This window comes from Anabrus simplex, chromosome 1 (assembly GCF_040414725.1).
Source record: "Anabrus simplex isolate iqAnaSimp1 chromosome 1, ASM4041472v1, whole genome shotgun sequence".
NCBI lineage: Eukaryota > Metazoa > Arthropoda > Insecta > Orthoptera > Tettigoniidae > Anabrus > Anabrus simplex.
Genome location: NC_090265.1, coordinates 800,234,132 through 800,255,191, shown reverse-complemented (window position 1 = coordinate 800,255,191; position 21,060 = coordinate 800,234,132). Strand labels below are relative to the sequence as shown.

The 21,060-nt window shown below is 41.0% G+C and overlaps 1 protein-coding gene across 1 annotated transcript; it reads right to left on the bottom strand.

The window, feature by feature from the left end:
* Positions 1-1,933: 1,933 nt before the first annotated feature.
* On the bottom strand, positions 1,934-20,607 carry LOC136857553 (hexamerin). Its single transcript, XM_067136308.2, has 8 exons — positions 20,500-20,607; positions 10,130-10,893; positions 7,486-7,644; positions 7,220-7,393; positions 5,648-5,776; positions 4,678-4,993; positions 2,495-2,631; positions 1,934-2,396 (listed from the first exon to the last, which is right to left on the bottom strand). The coding sequence occupies exons 1-8, from the start codon at positions 20,582-20,584 to the stop codon at positions 2,103-2,105; spliced, it is 2,058 nt and encodes a 685-aa protein (XP_066992409.2). The 5' UTR covers positions 20,585-20,607; the 3' UTR covers positions 1,934-2,102.
* Between the last annotated feature and the right edge of the window lie 453 nt (positions 20,608-21,060).

Here is a 21,060-nt window from a genome sequence, read left to right as displayed (position 1 = left end):
ATAAGACTTATCTGTGTCGGTGCGACGTAAAGCCCCTAACAAAAAAATAAGGTACAGCCCCAGCATTTGCCTGGTGTGAAAACGTAAAACCACGGAAAACCATATTTCAGGGCTGCGGAGAGTGGGGCTCGAACCCAATATCTCCTGGATGCAAGCTCACAGCCGCGCGCTCCTAACCGCACGGCCAACTCGTCAGGTAGGATTGGGAAGGGAACAGCCATAGCCTTAATTAAGGTACAACCCAAGCATTTTCCGGGTGTGAAAATGGGAAACCATAGAAGATCATTTTCAAGACAGCCCCAGGGCGATTCCAACCGCGTAGAAAACTCACTCGGTTAAGTTCCATTTCTCTGCTGAGGGCTGGAACGGGTATCACTCTGCCTGTGAGAGCAACTGAGGAGCTGTTGATACATGAGGTATCAGACCCGGCCTCGAATTCAAGCAACACGCTGACCATGAACACTCCAATAACCTTGTGGATGAGGGCGGTAGAATAAAAGACGACTGAAAGGGCCACAAGGGACTCCTAACTTAGGGGTGTGGTTGGCAACCAAGGGGCCCTTTAACCGAGTCCTGGCATTGCTTCCAATTATACGTGCCAGGCTCCTAAATTCATCTGCCCTGTCCGACCTTCCTTTGGTCAGCTCTTGTTCTTTTTCGACCCCGATGGTATTAGGATGCAAGGCCTAGGGAGTCTTTCATTTCCACGCCCTTCGTGGCCCTTGTCTTTCTTTGGCCGATACCTTCCTTTTTCGAAGTGTCGGATCCTTTCCATTTTTTTCTCTCTCAATGGTATTGTATAGAGTAGCGTTGCACAGTTGTACATCCTCGTAAAAAATAATGATCACCACCACCTCAGGCGGTAGTGTGCTAACTTTCTGAGCCCAAGTTCACGAGTTCGATCCTGACTCCGCCCGGTGATATCTGAAGGTGCTTAAATAGCTCAGTCATGTAAAAGAACTCCTGCTGGACATTATTACGGCACCACGTCGGGGTCTGTTACCACAGTCGGTACGGTAAAACAGTATAGGACGTAAATGATTGTAAATTGCATTCTCTATAATTTTTTGATAAGATCAATAACATTTATACATTACAAAATTTAATTTTAGGCGCCCTCCCCTAATCTACCATTTCATCCAGCGTGAAAAAATTATTTATAGCCCAGGCTGCACTGTCTTAGTCCCTGATTTTACATACCGATTTTCATTCAATTCCCTTCTTCCATTTCCTCGTGGTTCGGCACTGATGTGGACCTAGCAACAAAAATTGAATTTCATGAATATCTCTGTTGCAATAGCCGTAACAATTTAGGCCTATAATATCGGAAGTTTAATTCTATATAACTTTAGTTATTTGAGAGTTAAATGTTAGACATTCAACTAAGCTACCATTTCACTTAGTGTAGACGTCCGCCTCCGAAGCGTAACGGTTAGTGTGATTAGCTGCCGTCCTCGGTGGCCCGTGGTTGGATTCGCGGTACTGCCAGAAAATTAAAAATGGCAGGAGGGCTGGGGTGTGGTTGAAATGGTACATGCAGCTCACCTCCACTGGGGGTGTGTCTAAAAGAGATGCACCACCTAGGGATGAGGACACGAGTTTACTTAGCGTAGATAAAATTATTTATAACCTAGATTGTAGTGCCTCATTCTGCGACTTTACATACCGATTTTCATTAAATTATCTTCAGCTTTTTTCTCGTGATACCCGTACATATAGATAGAGTCCGCGAATACCATTATTTCTTAATTCTGAGCAATATACAGACAAAACTCTCAGTTTATATTATAGTCTTGGAAAGTGAATGGAATGGATAAGGTGAAATTTGAGGGTAATCCTCTCTCAAGAAGCTTTGCAGATCTGGATTAGAACCATGTAGTTCATGTACTTTAAAGTCATAGGGAGGTAAGAAATCAGTTTGAAATCAAACACATTGTTAAGTTTCAGTCTTTATTGTACTTGAGCAGAAATGTGATTCCCTTAACATCATGTCAAGAGATTGGTGTTTATTTTCCTTCGATGTTAAATCATTTCTGAATCAGTGAGTTGTTATTGACGTGATAAGACTGAAAGATGTTATTCTGCCTTGTCGCAGAGCGTGATCAGGGGTTGTTGATCTCTTCTTGAGTCTTGTGGTAGACGAGCACGTCCTTCTGGTAGATGTTGGGTACGAAGAATGTGGAGGATTCCCAAATGGTGCGGTCGAATGGGTAGCCCAATGGAGTGGTATCCACATCATCATAGTTCAAGCCAGTACCGCAGGACACGACCGAGGGGTGGGTGTTGATGTCCTGGCCTTCATAGGGTGTGATCACCACGAAGAAATTAAGGGGAAGACCAGACTTCCTACCATGAGGGATGAGGAGGCGCTCGGGGAATCCGCAGTGACGGAATGCCTGAAGAAGAGGAAACAGAACATAATAATTAGAGAACTGTACCTAGGCCATCACCGGGCAGTAAAAGATCTGCAGAATAGTAAGGACATAGCACTTACAGAGCCAATGTAGAGGGGCTCCTTGCCTTCCAAAGCCTGGTTCACCTTCTTCAGCAGGATGTTGGTGGTCAGCTGGTCGTGGACGACGGCGTTGGAGTCGCGAGAGCTGCGTTCAATCACGTTGCTGCCAGCAACAACTGTGGATGAGATGAGAAACAATCAGTGCAAGGTTTCAGGCATTCAGCGTCTCCGAAGACTGCAAAAATAGTTGAAAATTAAAATGAAAATCATCAGTCTGTTGTCCAATCATTCGACTAGGTCAGGAATATAAAATATGAAGGCCCCATCCAGCAGCGAGTATAGAAATTGTGTCGGCTGCCGAAGCCTGTCGCACTCATCTGGGGCAATGATTAATGGCTAACAGATGACATTATATTGGAAAGGGCCGCTAAAATTAAAGAGTACAAGGAAAATTGGAGTATCCGGGGAAAAACCTGTGCCGCCTCCGCTTTGTCCAAAACAAAACTCACATGAAGTGACCGGGATTTGAACCACGGAACCCAGCGGTGAGAAGCCGGCGCCCTGTCGCCTGAGACACGGAGGAAATGTAAAGGGAGTTGTTGGGACATAAAACCAATAACATTATTATTATTATTAATTCTCAGAATTATCTTTCAATTGTACAGTTTTTAGCCTATGTCGATCTTAGTCATAATCTGGAGGTGATGTACATGAAACGAATATTTTTTATGTTTATATTCAGCATATGAGATGACAGAAAGGACAGAAAATTCGTACGCACAAAATGGGCCTGTCTGAAAGGATGGCTGCCCATTTGTACTTCCTGTTAAACCTGTTAAAACGCTAATCACCACTACCACCAGCAAATATGGCTGACAACACTGTTTTATTAATGGGCTTCGATAGTGAGGTTATAAGTAACATAGGTAGCCTATACTTGAAGATAGGCCATGTACCGTACCAATGAGCTCGACCACAGAGAGTAAGAGAAGCAGAGTGAATTACTAGACTAGAGTTTACAAAAAACAGCTTTGGTAAATCCATCTGTCCGTTCTACTGGACCGATTGGCTTAACTTTTGTTTTATTCTCTCCGGAATTAGCTGCCGTGAATCAAGAGGCATTGATAGGTTTCCAAGTTCAGCCAACTTTGAGTAAACATAAAATCAAATTATTAAATGATAGCTCCAGTAATTGCAGAGGAAGTCTTACCATAACCCTCAATACATTCTGCAATTAGCTTGTTGCTAAACGACTAACACATTAATATTCTGATACTTGACTTTCATCCTCAGTAATGTCATTGCTTACAGTTATGTTTGATTACTACCTGTCAAGCTAGCGAGGATACACTTCCTCTGATCACGGAAGAATACTATTCCCCGCTAGATACTCTTCGATTCTCTAACCTTTCCCAGTTTCCCAACATATTCAACAGATGGCAGTGTTCCAGATAACTTAGGCTTATGCTGCTAAGAGAAAAAAGTCTACATACAAACGGATCCCATCATGACATACGGCTTAGACATTATCCGAAAACAAATATCAAAGGATAACCTAGCTGCATTAGAAAGAATGAAGGCTAGGTATCTTAAAAAAAGTTTTCTGCCTGGCAAACAGCAATTCTCGGAGACTAACCTATGAGCTCACGAGACAACCGTTCTTGTGGAAGCCTTCTACATTACGATGAGAAGCTCTACATCAAGAACTGCAGGATAAAAAAGCGAATATATAGATAGATTTGTACCAAACACACGGCGTAATGGCGTCAGAATTGATGAATTCTGACTACGAACTGCGGCATACCATGACGGGTTTTCTTACCATATGTTCATAAAACCATTGAAAAGGGCAGGAAAAACATTATGACTACGACAGGCATATCAAGACGAGATATCTGACCTGTTTATAATGAATACTGCAGAGCAGCACGGTTCCTCTACTTACATCATTATTTCAGAACAAGATATGTATGGTAAAAGGAGCTAGAGGTGCGGAGTTTTCTTTGAAATGGTTCTAGATGGACACTTGGAGAAAATGTTTTCAATAATGGAAATTGAATGAATTAATTAATATTTACACGTCAGAAAAAAGGCAAGGACTTGTGTTTTGAAACAGTATTCGTAATTTTTAGATAATATAATGCGACTGGTACAGAAGATTTTAATAAATTTGTGGGAGAGTATCTATTCAATGTGTACAGAAATCGTAAGAAAATACTCACTCTCGTAGGGGAAGCGGTCGAGCTCGACGGCGTATTTCCTCTTCTGGTTGAGTGTGAGTTCACGGCCCAGGTAGTCGAACTTGGGAGCCAGGTAGAAGCGGACCATCACCTTAGCAGCCTTGTCGCTGTTCACGTTGACACGCACGGTGAATGGCTTGTGGTTGAGACGTTGCTGACGGACGCGAATGTCCAGACTGTCAGCTTCTTCGACCTTCTCAATCTCCACGGCGTTGTTGAGGTTGAAGAAGAAGTCGTCGTAGTAGGTGATGAGCTTGTCCACATCGACTGACTCGATCTTCACTCCGGGGAAAGCGAGCTGCAACAACGAAATAAGTGGATTATTGTCAATGTGATTATTTTTAATTGCAGTACTTGGAAAACTTCGAAACCTGAATAGAAACAAAAATTAAAGTGGGAAAAGTCATAACGTCATACTACTGAGATACTAACAAAACTAGCCCCATGGCACTACAGTCCTGAAGGGTGTTGGCCTACCAAGTGACCGCTGCTCAGCCCGAAGGCCTGCAGATTACGAGGCGCCGTGTGGTCAGCACGACGAATCCTCTGTACTGAGATACACTTATACTAATAATTCATGAAATGTGGAAGAATTTTGTTGAACTGAGCACAGCATTCTCTTATAGGCTGAAGTAATAACGACGAATATCAGTAGCTTTATCCTCAATATCCGAGAATTGACGAAATTAGATTCAATTAAAATATTAATGGGCATTATTATTTCAATTTGAGAATGGTCTTAATTAAATTCAAGAGTGCCCGTTTAAGAAAATATTTTAGCATATCATGGGAGCCGATTGCCTGGATATTTTTATCATTTTAATGTAATCTATTTTCAGCCTAGTCAGGCTTCTGCCTTCTAGAAACACGTTCGTTCGACAGGGCATGCAGTATAATTGAAGACATTTCTTCAGCAATACATTATTATTACTTATTTGATATGAGAACTCACCTGATCACGAGTGTAGCTCTTAAACTGGCGTTTGTATTCATTGAACAAATCAACGACCTTGTAGAGGATGTTGTAGTAAATAGGGTCTCTTAATGCAGTCTCGAAGTGCTCCAATGCAGATGGTGCAACCTGAAAATTTTAAGCAAGTATTTTAATTAGTAGAAGAATATTAACCATAGGACGTATGACTTAAGTACTGGACTCCTTAAACCTATGTAACAAAAGTTCAAAATCCACATGGGTCAATGAATGAGAACTGAATGTATTTGAACTCAGTTCTTCACGGAGGCTAATGAGTCCCTTAATATAGCGTCGGCATTCACTACACATAGATTTTAAAAAGAAATGAAGGATAAATGCTAACTATACACTCATTTAACATAAAATAATATTTAGCTTAATCATCAAATGAAGAGAGAAATAGTAACGAAAACTGACAAAGTACAATCAGACAGTAATACTAATAAGAAGCAGGCGAAGGAGAAGAAGAAGAATGTTATTGTTTTGCGTTATATTAACTACTTTTGACGGTTTTGGCGTAAATCAAATAGCAACAACAACAACGAAGGTGGTGTGGTGAATTCTCAATCAGTAACAGAGACAGAGGAAAGTGAAATCGTCGGAATATACACTAAATGTTTGTATTTTTTTTAAAAAAACTGAAATGGGTATATTTAGGCCCTATTTCTTTTTGCTTTGTCATTTGAATGTGATATCTGCTCCGTCATTCGTTGCAGTCTTCCGAGCATCATTTAAATATACTTGTAAAAGTAAATGGGCCTTTCTCCTTAGATAACTACGATCTATGAAGATATCAAGAGCAAAAGGTTGTTCTACTTGAGCTGTACATAAGATCAAAAGATCTAATTCAGTTTATCAATAAATAATTTGGAAAATTCACTGGTCTGTAGGCTGTTGGAAATGTTTATTTGAAACCGAAAAATGCATAATATTTTCATTAATTCCGATCTTACCGGTACGTATAGAAAATCTGGCCCATATCCGTAGGTCGAAATAGTGGTTTCTTTATCCGTCAAATTACCACATTTACCTAACACATGACTCCACCCGCCCTTACTGGTTCTTTCTATGACTGGCTTGACCTAACAAGTATGAACCAATGAAAGATATTATGTTAGGTATGTCAAGAAGATGGGGTCATAAACAGCCTTCGTTAATGAAATTTTTTCTGACTGGAGTAAATAAGGAGATGTCAACTTGCCAGTGCAATATGATTAAAGTGTCATACTTGTAAAAGAATGGGTAAATGTAACCCTTCTCTCATCTTTCGGATGAAGGTAAATTGTCAATCATATTGCTAGAAGTACGTAAGAGGAGAAAGGAGGTTGGCGCTGGAAAAAGAGGGGCTGTAAGACATTTAATTACAGTTTAAATAACCACCGCTACAAGAGCCAGAATTTGTGTACGCAAGTTAAACTTGCTGACAAATGCTGTGGAAACCCGTGAAAAAGTATAAGGTAAAGGCTTGCATTGTCATCATAGTGTAAAGTAGCCTTTATACCTATTGTTGTTTGAGTCACAAAATACTGTCAACAAACAGTATTTACTTACTCCTAGTTCGTGCTCGGGATCCACGATGTGTCCGTACAGGGAAAGCAGCATTCCGAAGTAAGACTTGAAGTACAGCTTGTTGAGGGAGTCAGCGTTACCTTGGATGATGTTTCCAAGAACTTCAATGCCGTCAGTTTCATTGATGAAAGCTCTTCTGTAACCATCAACGTCGTTCTGCAAAGAGGAAACATATCTCATGTGTCATTTGAAAATTCTAAACACTCTACTATATGACAGATTATGGCAATAAATCAATTTTAACTTACAGCGATGAAGGAGTGGCTATCAATAGCATTCCTAATTCTCCATTCAATGTTCTTGACTTCGTCAACGTCAACGAGGTCGTTGTCGTGCACCCTGATGCCTTCAGGACGAGCAGGGACAGCCTGTCCGTTGGGGTAGTGGAGGTGGGGGTTGAAACCAACCTGTGAAACAATACAAACACCTGTCAGTTGTCTACAAATATGTAAACAATAGTAGTATTATTACCGTAGAACGTCAACTACCTGAGCAAGGGTTTATCTACCTCTAATGAGTAATTTCAGAGCACTTCAAAGAGCACAATGAATACTATTTCGACTACTGAAGGAATCTACACCCGAATATATAACCTAATATGTTAGCTTTCCCTCCTCCTTCATTGCACATAACACCAGATCAACTTGTTCCGTTATGAAACCGTTCAATTACACGTCAGTATTTGAAATTCTCTCCCTGTCAGTATCCGAAGCAGTAGGCTCATTTAGGCAGTCTTGTCCAGACATCCCCTTAAATACGTAAACAGTTTGATTGATTGTCAGAGTAGTTGAGAGGTTGCATGATGTAGAGCTATCATTAGGTTAAAGTATACGCAGAGAATATTAATCACTTTTAACATTATCATAACACTACTACTCAGTTTGTATGTGTAATTGAAAATATATGTGGTATTATGTACTAACTTCGAAATTACGTCAGTATGTATATCGCGGCACTAACTTCGCCATTTACAAAGGCATAAAATGGATAAATAGAAAAGTGTCACCATTATTATCCATTCTACCCCTCCGCTTTGATATCATCAATTCTGAGATCGACGCCCTTTATATTTCTTGTCTTTAATATAATTTTCTGTCTCAATGTCCCTTATATTAGTCACATTTAATATTTTGACTCTATTTCTCGGTGAATTTCTTCGTTTTCAAACGTCCATTGTATACAACATTACAACATTAAAGAATGATTATGCCGCTGAATCGATTATAGATTTTTTAAATGAAGTGACAAATGCAGACATAGAAGAATATACATTACCATCAAATAAAAGTAAAATTTATAGACATGATAGTTTATAGGCTTTTGGGCTTATGCCGTGTCAAGAAAATAAGGTGAAATTCTTAACGTTTCGCAGAAAACTGTGCTCTGCGTCCTCAGAAGAAATATCGACTGTCCACGAGAAAGGATTCTTAAACAATGACACTTTGAATTTCGGAACGTTATAATAGAAGTGGAAATGGTACGTTCATTCGCCACCAGATGGCCCCCAGTTAGTGGCACAACGCTAGTGTTCGATGCGGAAGCTGACTGAATCATCACAATCAGACTAAGCGGTTCACATATCGTGTTTGCGTAACATATGGCAGGTGTAAGACATAGAGATAAGCCTTGAATAAAACAACTGGCGACGAGGAACGTACGAATTTGGAAAACACCGAGACGAAATAACAATAGTGAAGCGACAGGGAAGGGAACTATCTAGGTAAATTCTTAATGGCTGGCAACCAGGTATTACTTAATTGATAGCCAGAGAGCTCTACATCCCAGAGAAACGACCAAGCAAAGCTCACAGAAGGAAGAAGTGAAGGGAACCTCCTACTTGCCTTACATTCACAACGCCACAGATCGAATTGCCAAGCTCCTCCGCAAACACAATATAAAAACCGTGTTTGGCACCGCCACTAAAATTGCTCACAGTCTGAGCAAAACCAAGGAAAAATTGTCCCCACTTTTACATCCTGGGGTATACGAAATTCCTTGTGAGTGCGGTAAAGTATACATCGGCCAAACGTGCCGGTCCATTGGTACCCGCATCAAAGAACATGAACGTAATATTCGTCTCAACCAACCTGACAAATCGGCAATAGCTGAGCACGCTCTATCGTCGCGTCGTGATGTCATGTTCAACGATGCTCGAGCTCTTACCCACACTAGACACTACAGGTCCAGGATTATACGGAAACCTGTGGAAATGCGTAGAAATCCTAACAATTTCATCAGGGGCACTGGCTATCAATTAATACCTGGTTGCCAGCCATTAAGAATTTACGTAGGTAGTTCCCTTCCCTGTCCCTTCACTATTGTCATTTCTCTCGGTGTTTTCGAAATTCGTACGTTCCTCGTCGCCAGATATTTCATTCCAAGCTTATCTCTATGCCTTGCACCTGCCATATGTTACGCAAACACGATATGTGAATCGCTTAGTCTGATTGTGATGGTTCAGTCAGCTTCCGCTTCGAACGCTAGCATTGTGCCACGTCCTGGGGGCCATCTGGTGGCGAATGAACGTACCATTTCCACTTCTATCATAACGTTCCGAAATTCAAAGTCTCATTGTTTAAGAAGCCTTTCTCGTGGACAGTCGAATTTTCTTCTGAGGACGCAGAGCACAGTTTTCTGCAAAACGTTAAGAATTTCACCTTATTTTCTTGACATGGCATAAGCACAAAAGCCTATACACTATCATGTCTATAAGTACGCACCGTTAAAGCATGAATGGCAACAAAAGTAAAATTTAGCTATATGCATAATATAGATTATATACTCGGAATTTCCTGCGGTGATATACATAGAAGGTAGTCTCTTTTGGAATGGAGAGTTATGTATATAGCCATGTTTTAAGCTGGAATTAATCTTAAGATATATGTACTGTACCTTCACGGGATTGTAGATGTTGGTGTCGAATGTCTCGACGCTTGGGAATCCACGAGACAGACGCTCCAGCTGGTAGCGGGCCAACAACTGCTGGCGAGTGTAGTAGAAGAGTTCTCCACGGTGCTGTGCTTTCAGGCCGTACTTGCGGGTGTTCAGCCAAGCAGGGTACTCGTAGTTAAGGTAGGTGAGGTACGTGTTCAGACCGACGTCCTCGCTGAAGTAGTTGAGGCGGTCCAGGTAGTTGTGGACGTGGCTGGTGTAGTTGTAAGGGATCACATAGGGACCTGGTTGATGGGACATACGGGCTTCGTAGGCTTTCTGGATGACAGTGGTGTCCACGAACAGCTCGGGGTACACCTCATAGGGGGGTGGGAGGATGATATCCTGGGTGTCTGGACGGTGCAGAACGGCTACCGAAAAAGCATACACGAACATGCCCTCATTGACACGATCACGAGCCCAGCAGGCAGTCTTGTAGAAGGTGTCGTAGTCCTTGGCCAGGAAGAAGATGTTGAACAGACGTTCCACCTGCCAGATGTGATCCCTGTACAGGACAGAGAACACCTCTCCACGAGGCAGCAAGTCGTTATGCTTGTACAGAGCCAAGAAGCGTTTCACCTCCTGGGTGTCTCGGTAGTTGTTGAGGCTGGCTTCCAAATCGTAGGCATTTCCAATCTCAACCTGTTCCGTGAACAGATTCTGCTGGTGTGGGCGGATCAAGAGCTGAATAATGTTCTTCTGCTTGATCAGAAAGTCCTTATCAGCTGGAAAGAGAATAGAAAATATAAACTTTAAAACTTAATCGTAATTAATAAAAGGGCCCAGAAACCATCTTTTTAGGTAAACCAATTTTATTGTTCTATTGTTTAATAGTGAATGTTATTATCCTCACATTTTTATTCTTAGCATTGTGATTTGTTGCTGAAATGTATTCTGTAATAATACTCCATACAAGAGCTACAAAATGAGCACTTCTTGTGTTATCATCTGCTGTATAATGTTCTCATAGAACTCAGTATGGTCACAAGGAACATACGCCTGAAGTTGCCTTGAATCTCAGTTTTATGGGAACTTTATAAGTTGGGTTTACATTCCTCCCAGGTGAACGAGCACATCCTCTATGAACTCCTACGAAGAATGTAAGCGATAAAAGATCTTTAAAATGCAAGGTTTTAGTGCAACCTGCCATAAATTTATTGTTGATGTTATTTGGGTCATCAGTCCATAGCCTGGTTTGATGCCGCTCTCCGTACCACCATATCCTGGGATAACATTTTCATTTCTACATAACTACTACATCCTACGTCATTTCTAATCTGTTTGCCATATTCTTACCTTGGTCTACTCCTACCATTCTTACCGCCTACACTTCCCTCAAGAACTAACTGAACAAATCAGTTGTGTCTTAAGATGTGCCCTATCGTTCTGTCCCTTCTTCTGGTTAAATTTCGCCAAATCGTCCTTCCCTCACCAGTTCGAATCGGTACCTCTTCATGTGTGATTCAATCTACCCACCTCACCTTCACATTCTTCTGTAACACCACATTTCAAATGCTTTTATTCCCCTTATTTCTGAGCTAGTCATCGTCCACGTTTCACTTCCATACCATGCCACACTCCAGACGAAAACATGTTTCTAATTCCTATTATAATGTTCGAAGTGAGTAAATTCCTTTTCTTTTTAAGATGATGTTGAAGGTTATATGGTTGTAGAAAAGGTGGATGCCGCATACAGGAAATTCAAGGAAACCTTTTGGAGAAAGAAAAACTAGGTGTATGAATATTAAGAGCTCAGATGGGGAACCATTTCTTGGGAAAGAACAATAGGCAGAAAGATATCAGGAATATATTGTGACCGTTCATCACATCACCAAGCGTATATTGAGGTATCCTGTAGTTTGAACGTGCCGTTTTCCGCGCTATGCTACGTCAATTAGTGCCCAAGTTAGCACACGTTAACCCTTCCCGGGGCACGAGTAGGGCGCTGCCAGCCCGAGAGACTCGGCTCTACTTACGCGCAAATAGCTTAAACGAGTCATACTCTCGCTCGCAGGTGAAAAGCGCTCCTTTTCTGAGGAAGAGAGAAGAGATGAGGCACGCCGCGCAGAGAGGACGAAATAGGTCACGGAGCACTGCATTCAACCCTGAAAACTTTATTTCTTCGTTCTTATCCCTGCAGAATTACCACTACCAATCCACAGTCTTCAACTGTTGCGAGAATAATGATAACGAAAGTTGCGTAATACATGATGGATTTTCATGAGTTAAGATTCATAAAAATCAGCGAATGTTATGCTGATTTATAACACCTAGAAGTGTTTTATATAATTGTAATAAGACCAAGTACGTAGTAAACAAACATCGAGCCAGTTGTGAACCAGATGGTGAAAGCGGGCAACGAGGACGAAGTCAGAAGTTCCCCGAGCTTAGACTCCTCCTACATTGGGCTACCAAAGGACGCTTTTGAGATTACCGCAAAACACACGATGAGATCTTGACGGAAATCGATCAGTGGAAACTGGGGTGATCAAGCTTTAATTTGAAACCTCAACCGATATTGAGAACTGCCTAGTATCGGAGTGAATTTAGCGAAGAGGTGGGGTTTTACCCTCTCCACTAAGCCTAACACGGTCTCGCTATTTAGGGGATGCGACCCGAAGCAAGCCATGGTACTTTGATTTTCCAGTCGTGTAGTGATGTAGTACACGCCGTGAATGATTCCTCGATGGTATTCTAATATTTCTAGTTGCATTGTGATGTGTATTGGTACGCCCGTCAAAGGTATTCTTTGTTATATTCCTATAAATTAAATGGTGACTCAGTGTTATTTACCAGCGGCTACGAAGCTGATAATACTCTCAGCGGAATAATTATAAATTAACGTGCGTGTAAGGTCCGCCGTTATTAACAGACCATGGCACATAGCCGTGATTATAACTATTTACGTAAGGCGTGAGACAGCAGAATAAGCTGTACGGAAGTGAACTAAGTGTAGCTTAAGTGCAAGTAGGCTACACCATGGTATAACTTAGTACATGAATTTATTAATGCCGAATAGAATAGCTCTATTACTGTGTGATATTGAATAATCAATTGGTAGAAGACCGAGCTCGATAGCTGCAGTCGCTTAAGTGCGGCCAGTATCCAGTATTCGGGAGATAGTAGGTTCGAACCCCACTATCGGCAGCCCTGAAGATGGTTTTCCGTGGTTTCCCATTTTCACCGCAGGCGAATGCTGGGGCTGTACCTTAATTAAGGCCACGGCCGCTTCCTTCCCACTCCTAGCCCTTTCCTGTCCCATCGTCGCCATAAAACCTATCTGTGTCGGTGCGACTTAAAGCAACTAGCAAAAAAATGGTATAAAAAAGCGGTTTACTGACAATGTATCTGACAAGGGCGGTATCGGCTATACAACTCTGAGCGCAATAGTTAATCTGTATTACCTAAAAACTAGTGCTGATTTAGGCCGAGTTAAAACCCCTTTTGTAATGACAGTATAACATACCCAGTGACAGTGAAACCACAAACGTGTGCAGTTCAGGGCCTAAATTGCTGATATTAGATTAGACAGGAGAATGAAGTAGCGGGCGACAGGGATAATACCGCTGCTCGGTTAGAGAGCTTGAGCATATGAGTTTCTCTGATCACAACGATTATAATATGTCCCCATTGAACACAATTATACTAAGTCAGATTCCCCCATTCGTATTTGTGTGCCAGTGACGTCATCGTCCAAGGAAGAAGACCAACGTACAGGTGGCCTGTACCCACTCGACGCGTCACAGAACATCGAGATCCTCCCACATGAACGAGACTCAAGCCAACATCGAGCTAACCACCTGCAGCCGAACTTTGGACTCTCCGCAGCCGTGATGTTCGACTAAACCCCTATATGTGCCCGCCCGAGTGAGCTGTGGACGTGATCCAGACAAGTGCTGAGTACAAATTTCAAGTACAGAAAGTCGTATTTCCTATTAAATGTAAATATGCAAATTGCATGTGAATGATGTAGAAGGTAGTGTAGGATTTTGCTGTTACAAAGGGATGGAGATAGTTATTTACTAGGGTTTTATGCTGATTTTTCTTCACGGTTGTATAACCGTATTTCTTTTCATTTTTATCACGGGAAGTAGTGCACGTTAGACTTAAGGCCCTTGGGATAAATCAAGTGTGAAGCACTGTAATGTTTAAGTGGATTTTGATATTCAAGTAAATTCACTCCAGCTACCAACATTTGACAACCAGTATGAATCGTCAGAAGATTCTAAACATTTCATTTTCTTTGCGCTTCACACATGGGTTAAGAAGTCCTCCTTTATAAGTTAAGGCTGCTGAACCAGAAGATGAGAAATGACAGTGGGTGTTACTGTGATTGTGTTTTACTTAGACCGCGAGTGTTAATGTGTGTGTGTCCCAATTGATAGAACACATTCTTCAGTAATGTGCATGTATTGGATATGTCGTGAGAGGGGGCGGAGCGTTTAGGCAGATGATTGTAGTGTTTGCGATGTTTATGAGAATACGAAATTTCCGCAATGAGTCGTTAAAATGCGCGATGCATTATTCCGCGCCGAGGATGTGAATAAGTTTAGATTAGAGCCAATATGCGTTACTGATGCCAAGAGCATCCTGGGGATAAATGAAATTGAATAATTAGTGGCGAGAAGAATCCCCGCCGGACTGCAGAGTCCCGTTATTTTAAAAGGGAAAGTGAGAAAGAGAGCAAGACAGCCAGCTGACTTGTGAGATTTATGACCTTACCGAGGCGACAGAGGAAATAGAATGTTTACTACCGCATTGAGAAGACGCACTGCGAAAGCTCGTTTCCTTCTCTGGTATGGCAATTACGTGCAATAATTTAGCGAGTAACACCGTTGGATAGATTTATAATTCTAAAAGATGAGATTATGCCCTCCATTTATTTACGTATATTAAATCGTCTAGGGATTTTCAGGAGGATCGTATACACCCACACTGCAAAAGGAGCCTGAGTTCCTTACAAGGCAGCACCTGTGGAAGCTATACTCACGGTTACCAACTGTGGATGGATTACACCATCCATGTTGTTGTGTGAAGATGAAGTGCATTATTACCTTATCTATTTCAGGGAGTGATATTTACCGAATATTGTACTGGTTCTTGGTTCACTAAGACGTATTGTTTCAGGGAGCAACGTTTCTTAAATGTCGTTTTGTAAGGTAGTATTTATGTGCTATCCCGATGAAACATGCGTCATATAATATTTGTTCATATGTGAAATAGTCAGATAGAGTTTCAAGCGAATGCTACCATACGACTTTCATATATCTTGAATGTGCTTACGATAAATATGTCAAACACACTGTTCCATTGATGTTAGAGCGACACAATTTGTCATTTTGAATATGCAAATTAGCGACATAAACTAGGCAAATGACGCAAGATATACAATCATTTAAATATGTTGGTGTCGCAGTAGAAGTGTATAAAGTGATGTGTTTTAAATAGTTAATTGGTCAGAGAAGGAACGACATCTCGAATTCTACAGGTTTCAGAGTTAAAATGCGATTCTAGATAAAGGATTAGAGAGATATTGGATCCTCAAGAAAACCGTAATGTACATAATTCATGTATTTAGTGTTGTGGCATATCTATGTAAATAGCATTCATGTGTATTCTTAGTTATTAAATGTGTGTAGTGAAAAAATGAATTCATTTTTCTCATTCCTCAGGATAATAGTATTAATCTCATAAGTGAGATTCCCCTACTATAAAGATTACTAGGTTACTGCCCCTTAAGGACGGTCCATCAGACCCGTAACGTTCTACCGATTTAGCTAGCGTAGTATTCTAGTAAGGGGAGGGAGGACTTCGAAAGCCTGCTTGTTCGAAGATCTCACATAAGGAACGCCATTCTGATGTCACATTAAGGAGCTACAGTAACTTATTGATGTTCTGATACCTCGGAACCGGTACAATATTAAGCAATTGTATCAACGGTAAGAAGTAGTTGAGAAGATTCTGGAGCGGGAAGAAGCTGTTGATGCTGGTGAAATGGGAAATCAGAGGTTAGAATTTGACTGAGCCTTAGAAACGTAAATAGGAACAAGGCACCTCGAATATGCTGATTAAAAAGTAAAAATATGACTAAGTTACTAGGTACAGTTTCCTGTCTCCCTGCTCTTGAATCAAAAGGATACTGCGGCAGAAAATGCTCTCCGGCACAACGCTGCATTTGAGGGTAAATGACAAAAAACCAAAGGCAGGCATTTAGACAAGTGAAAATATTGTGCACTGCCACGGTATTATCCTGAAAAGGAGGCTTGCAGTGCTGTCTCAAGGGCTCACTGTCCATCAACGTCTTGGAGAAGTGTGGCAATCCAACTGATGAGCACGCGGACACACTGGGGCGAAACGTTAGTAATTTTACAATGGAAAAACCTAAGAGCTTTAATACTTTGAAAAAAGTAGAATTTACGAGGATTTTACAATGTGGTTTGTAAACGTTTTATGCAGCTATATTCATCTTCCTAGCAGAGCCTTTCCTGTTTCCCCCGTCAGTCCAGGGGTCCGATTCACGTATCTGGTAGTCAATAAATGTCCAGTGCAGTTTACTCAAACTTCAGTAATTCCACCAGTCCCTTAACGTAAAGGCTCTTGAAGCAAATCCCGAGGTTAAGGACCTGCACATGGCCTATTTTTTAGATGTACCCAATAAACTGAACCAAACTATATCCCATGACACAACAGCCCATGGCATACCAAGGGACCAATGCACAGTTCGAAAGCCTGCAGATTAAGAGGTGACGTGTGGTCGGCATGACATATCCCCTCGGGCGTTATTGTAGGTTTTCCAGACAGGGTTCTGAGAAACTATTTGAACTAGAACTACCAAACTTAATTTACCTATCAACATCAACTAGCTCAAAGAACATACGTAGTAGCCACTACCAATAGGGTTGCGTATAGCAACAAATTAACAAATTCACTTTAATTTTATTTATTGTATTGATGGAGACAAATTACCTCATGGAGGTCACTGTAAGTACATGGATGTGAATGTAAGGAAACATCTTCACTGGGGTAATTAGACTAATGTGGTTGTAAATAAATAAGGTTACAGATACCTTCATAATTATGCTTAGAGCTTGTGGTAAGAATAAAAACGAGAGGGTGCTTGCCACTGGTAATTCCACAATTAGTGTACGGATCTGGCACCAAGATTAATTACTTAGGAACTAGAATAGATCCACAGGAAAACAGCAGGATTTGTTCTGGGTGTTTTCCGACAAAAGTGTAGTGTTATGAAAATGTTACAAACTCTGAGCTGGAAAGACCTGTGAGTAACGAGATGAGCAGCAGTATATTCCGAACTGTTACTGGAGAAATTGTGTGGAAAGGCATTGATAAAGATAAAGTTGGATTTCAAGAACACAATTTACCAAGGGAGATGTTCAATAAATTTCCAACTACTTTGAAATATTTTAAGAAAAATGTAGGTTAAACAATTGATAGATAATCTGCCATCTGGGCAACAACCTAAGTGGAAATCAGTATTGATTGATTGATTGATTGATTGATTGATTGATTGATTGATTGATTGATTGATTGATTGATTGATTGATTGATTGATTGATTGATTGATTGATTGATTGATTGATTGATTGATTGATTGATTGATTGATTGATATTCAAACATTCGAATTTCTACAGCAGTTTTAGGTACAATTTTCACGAAATGTGCGAGTTAAGTACACTACTACCAACAATGAAGACTTACAATACAGTAGTATCAAAAATGTATTTTGTCTTATTAAATTGGGCTGTTGAGAAAAAATATTTTTCTCTCAAGGATTCGGTAGTGGTTAGTCCAATACTAATATTTTAGGTGGGGGGAGGGGGTGTTGGTAATAAATGAAAGAAGTGCACAGGTTAGCAAACCAATAATAAAAATAAACTCAAAACATTCGATGCGACAAGTGTATACACGTACCTTAGTTCCTCAAATCATATTGTAAGAAACAATAATTAACGATAATATTTGACGATATTTACATTAACAGCACAACAAAACAATATGAAACTGGATTTATTTTTCAGTTAAATATTGTTTATATTTGCATTACTGTTATTTAATATCGAATGGTAATTGATTCATTCGATTAAAGTTAAAATTTGGGAGATATTCTTTTTTCACCATCTGAATTACACATGTTTAAAATTTAGGACAACTTTCCATCCGAAGCAACAGAATGACCAGATAAAAGAAGTGTGATTATCTTCCATCCCCGGACTCCCGGGTTCGGTTCCCGGTTCTGCCACGAAATTTCAAAAGTGGTACGAGAGCTGGAACGGGGTCCAAGAAGCCTCATGAGGTCAACTGAGTAGAGAGTGTTTCGAATCCCACCTCAGCAATGCTCAAAATGGTTTTCCGTTGTTTCCCACTTCTCCTCCAGGTAAATGCCGGGATTGTATCTAACCTAAGGCCATGGTCGTTTCCTTCCCTCTTGTCTATCCCTACCAATCTTCGCATTCCCCGCCAAGTCCCCTGTTCAGCATATCAGCTGAGGCCGCCAAGGTGAGGCAGTGGTCTTCCTTCCCAGTTGTATCCACCTGACCCAAAGTCTCACCCTCCAGGACACAGCCCTTGAGGCGGTACAGATGATATCCCTCGCTGTTTCAAAAGGAAAAACCAACCTTGGACGTAATACAGATTAAGAAAGAAAGTAAAAAGGAAGATGAACTGCTGTTTACGGGAGGGAATGAATAAACAAAATTTTGATCGAATTTTGAAGTCACTAAACTGAAATAGATACGCAAAATTATGAACCTTAAATGTTTCCCCAGTAAGAGTAAAAATTCAGCATACTTGCAAGAAAGTAAAATTTTCTCGTGGGATATCTTTTTTCGAAGCTAAAATTCGGGACAATCTCACTTTTTCAGGACACATGGCATTTCTGAATGTACTGAGTTTGATTGCTCTAGCTCTTCTAGTTCCTAAGGAATGTGTACCTATAACTTTTAAAAATGTATCTTTCGGAAATGTAACGTAAGCTGTCAGCTGAGGCTCCGTGACAGTGGTGCTACAATAATTAAATAACGAATAGACGTTTGTTGTAGAAACACATATTATACATTATTTTGGACTGGGGAAAGCCAAGATGTAACAAATCAAAATGTTATTTTTTTAATGACTTTTCAAGTCCAGGCGACCTCCCATCACACTGCTCCAGAGATGATTATATTCACATTGTTACATATAAGTAATGAACCGGTCGCTGGAGTTCCATTAGAGTAGTACGTCCGACTCCTTGGCTGTTTGGTCCGTGAAGTGGCAGGGGTCCGGGTTTGATTCCTGTCCGAGCCGAGCATTTTAACCACGTCTGGTTAATTTCTACAGCCTGGGGGCCGTGCTGTTGTGTTACATCTTCATTTACATACAACGCTTCACAATACAAACAACATAAGAAGTACGCAGTAGTAATAGTTCTATATCCCACCTCAAAACGGGTTGGCGTCAAGAAAGTTATTAGGCCGTAAAAACGGGTTTAATCCACATATAGTGCCGACTCCAAGTACTTTAGAGGAGACCTGGGAAAATAAAACCCTCAAGCCTGTTTCCAGTCATTCGACTGGGTCAGGAAAGTAACGAATTTAGCCCCCATCTAGCGGTGAGAATAGGAATGGTGCCGGCTGATGAAGCCTGTCGCACTCCTCTGGGGCAATGATAAATGACTGACAGATGAAATGAAATGTTAACGGAGAATGTTGCTGAGAGACCGGCGCGCTGCTGCCTGAGCCACGGAGGGTCTAATAATAATAATAATAATAATAATAATAATAATAATAATAATAATAATAATAATAATAATAATAATTGACTCCTTGGCTGAATGATCAGCATTGAGGCTTTCGGTTCACAGGGTCCCGGGTTTAATTTCCGGCGGGGTCGGGGATTTTAATGGCGTCTGATTACTTCTTCTGGCTCGGAAACTGGGTGTTTGTGTTTTTCCCAACACTTTCCTCATCATATCCAGACAACATACCACACCACCAACCACCACAGAAACACGCAATAGCGATTACATCCCTCCATATAGGTTTGGCGTCAGGAAGGTCATCCGGCCGTAAAACAGAACCAAATCCACATGTGCGGCACAGTTCGTACCCGTGACCCCACAAGTGTGAGAAAAGCGGTAGAAAATAATAATAATAATAATAATAATAATAATAATAATAATAATAATAATAATAATAATAATAATAATAATAATAATAATAGCTTAAAGTAGCATATTATTGTAAAATTGAAGGATACACAAAAGTAGACAGTGGTAAAGGAACGGAATTATTTAAAAAACAATATTTAAGTGAAATATTCTATTCCTTACCGACTTTCCGCTCCCTGGGTGGGATCACGGAGCCAGCTGCCAGGGCTGCCACAAGAGCCAGTACTACAATGGTTGCCGTCCTCATGGTTGTGTCTGTCGACAAGAACAGACTGAACGGGGCTACTCGGGGTTTATATACCCGTCTGAGGGGTTCAGAGGTCATCTGATAATATTAATCTTTAGCCGAAACTGGTTACTGCTTGCAATATCTCTAAGCGAATTTTAAGAGCAAAAAATATAGGTGAACTCCTCACTGGCTTAAAAAACATACTGCCATATTTCCCCTTATGGAAATCCGCCTCTGTAGTGTAGTGGTTAGTGTGATTAGCTGCCATATTATGAGGCCCGGGTTCAATTCGAGTCCCTGCCAAGAAATTTGAAAAAAGTGTACAATAGTTGGAACGGGGTCCACTCAGCCTCTGGACGTCAACTGAGTAGACGGAGGGTTCGATTTCCACCTCAGCCATCCTCGAAGTGGTTTTCCGTGGTTTCCCATTTCTCCTCCTGGCAAATGCCGAGATGGACCTAAGTTAAGGCCACGGCCGCTTCCTTCCCTCTTCC

Coding starts and splice junctions, on each gene's coding strand:
- LOC136857553 (XM_067136308.2), bottom strand. CDS start 20,584: ATGAGGACGGCAACCATTGTAGTACTGGCTCTTGTGGCAGCCCTGGCA. Junction 10,894..20,499: donor ACCCAGGGAGCGGAAAGTCG/GTAAGGAATAGA, acceptor TTCTCTTTCCAG/CTGATAAGGACTTTCTGATC. Junction 4,994..5,647: donor AGAGCTACACTCGTGATCAG/GTGAGTTCTCAT, acceptor TCGTTGTTGCAG/CTCGCTTTCCCCGGAGTGAA.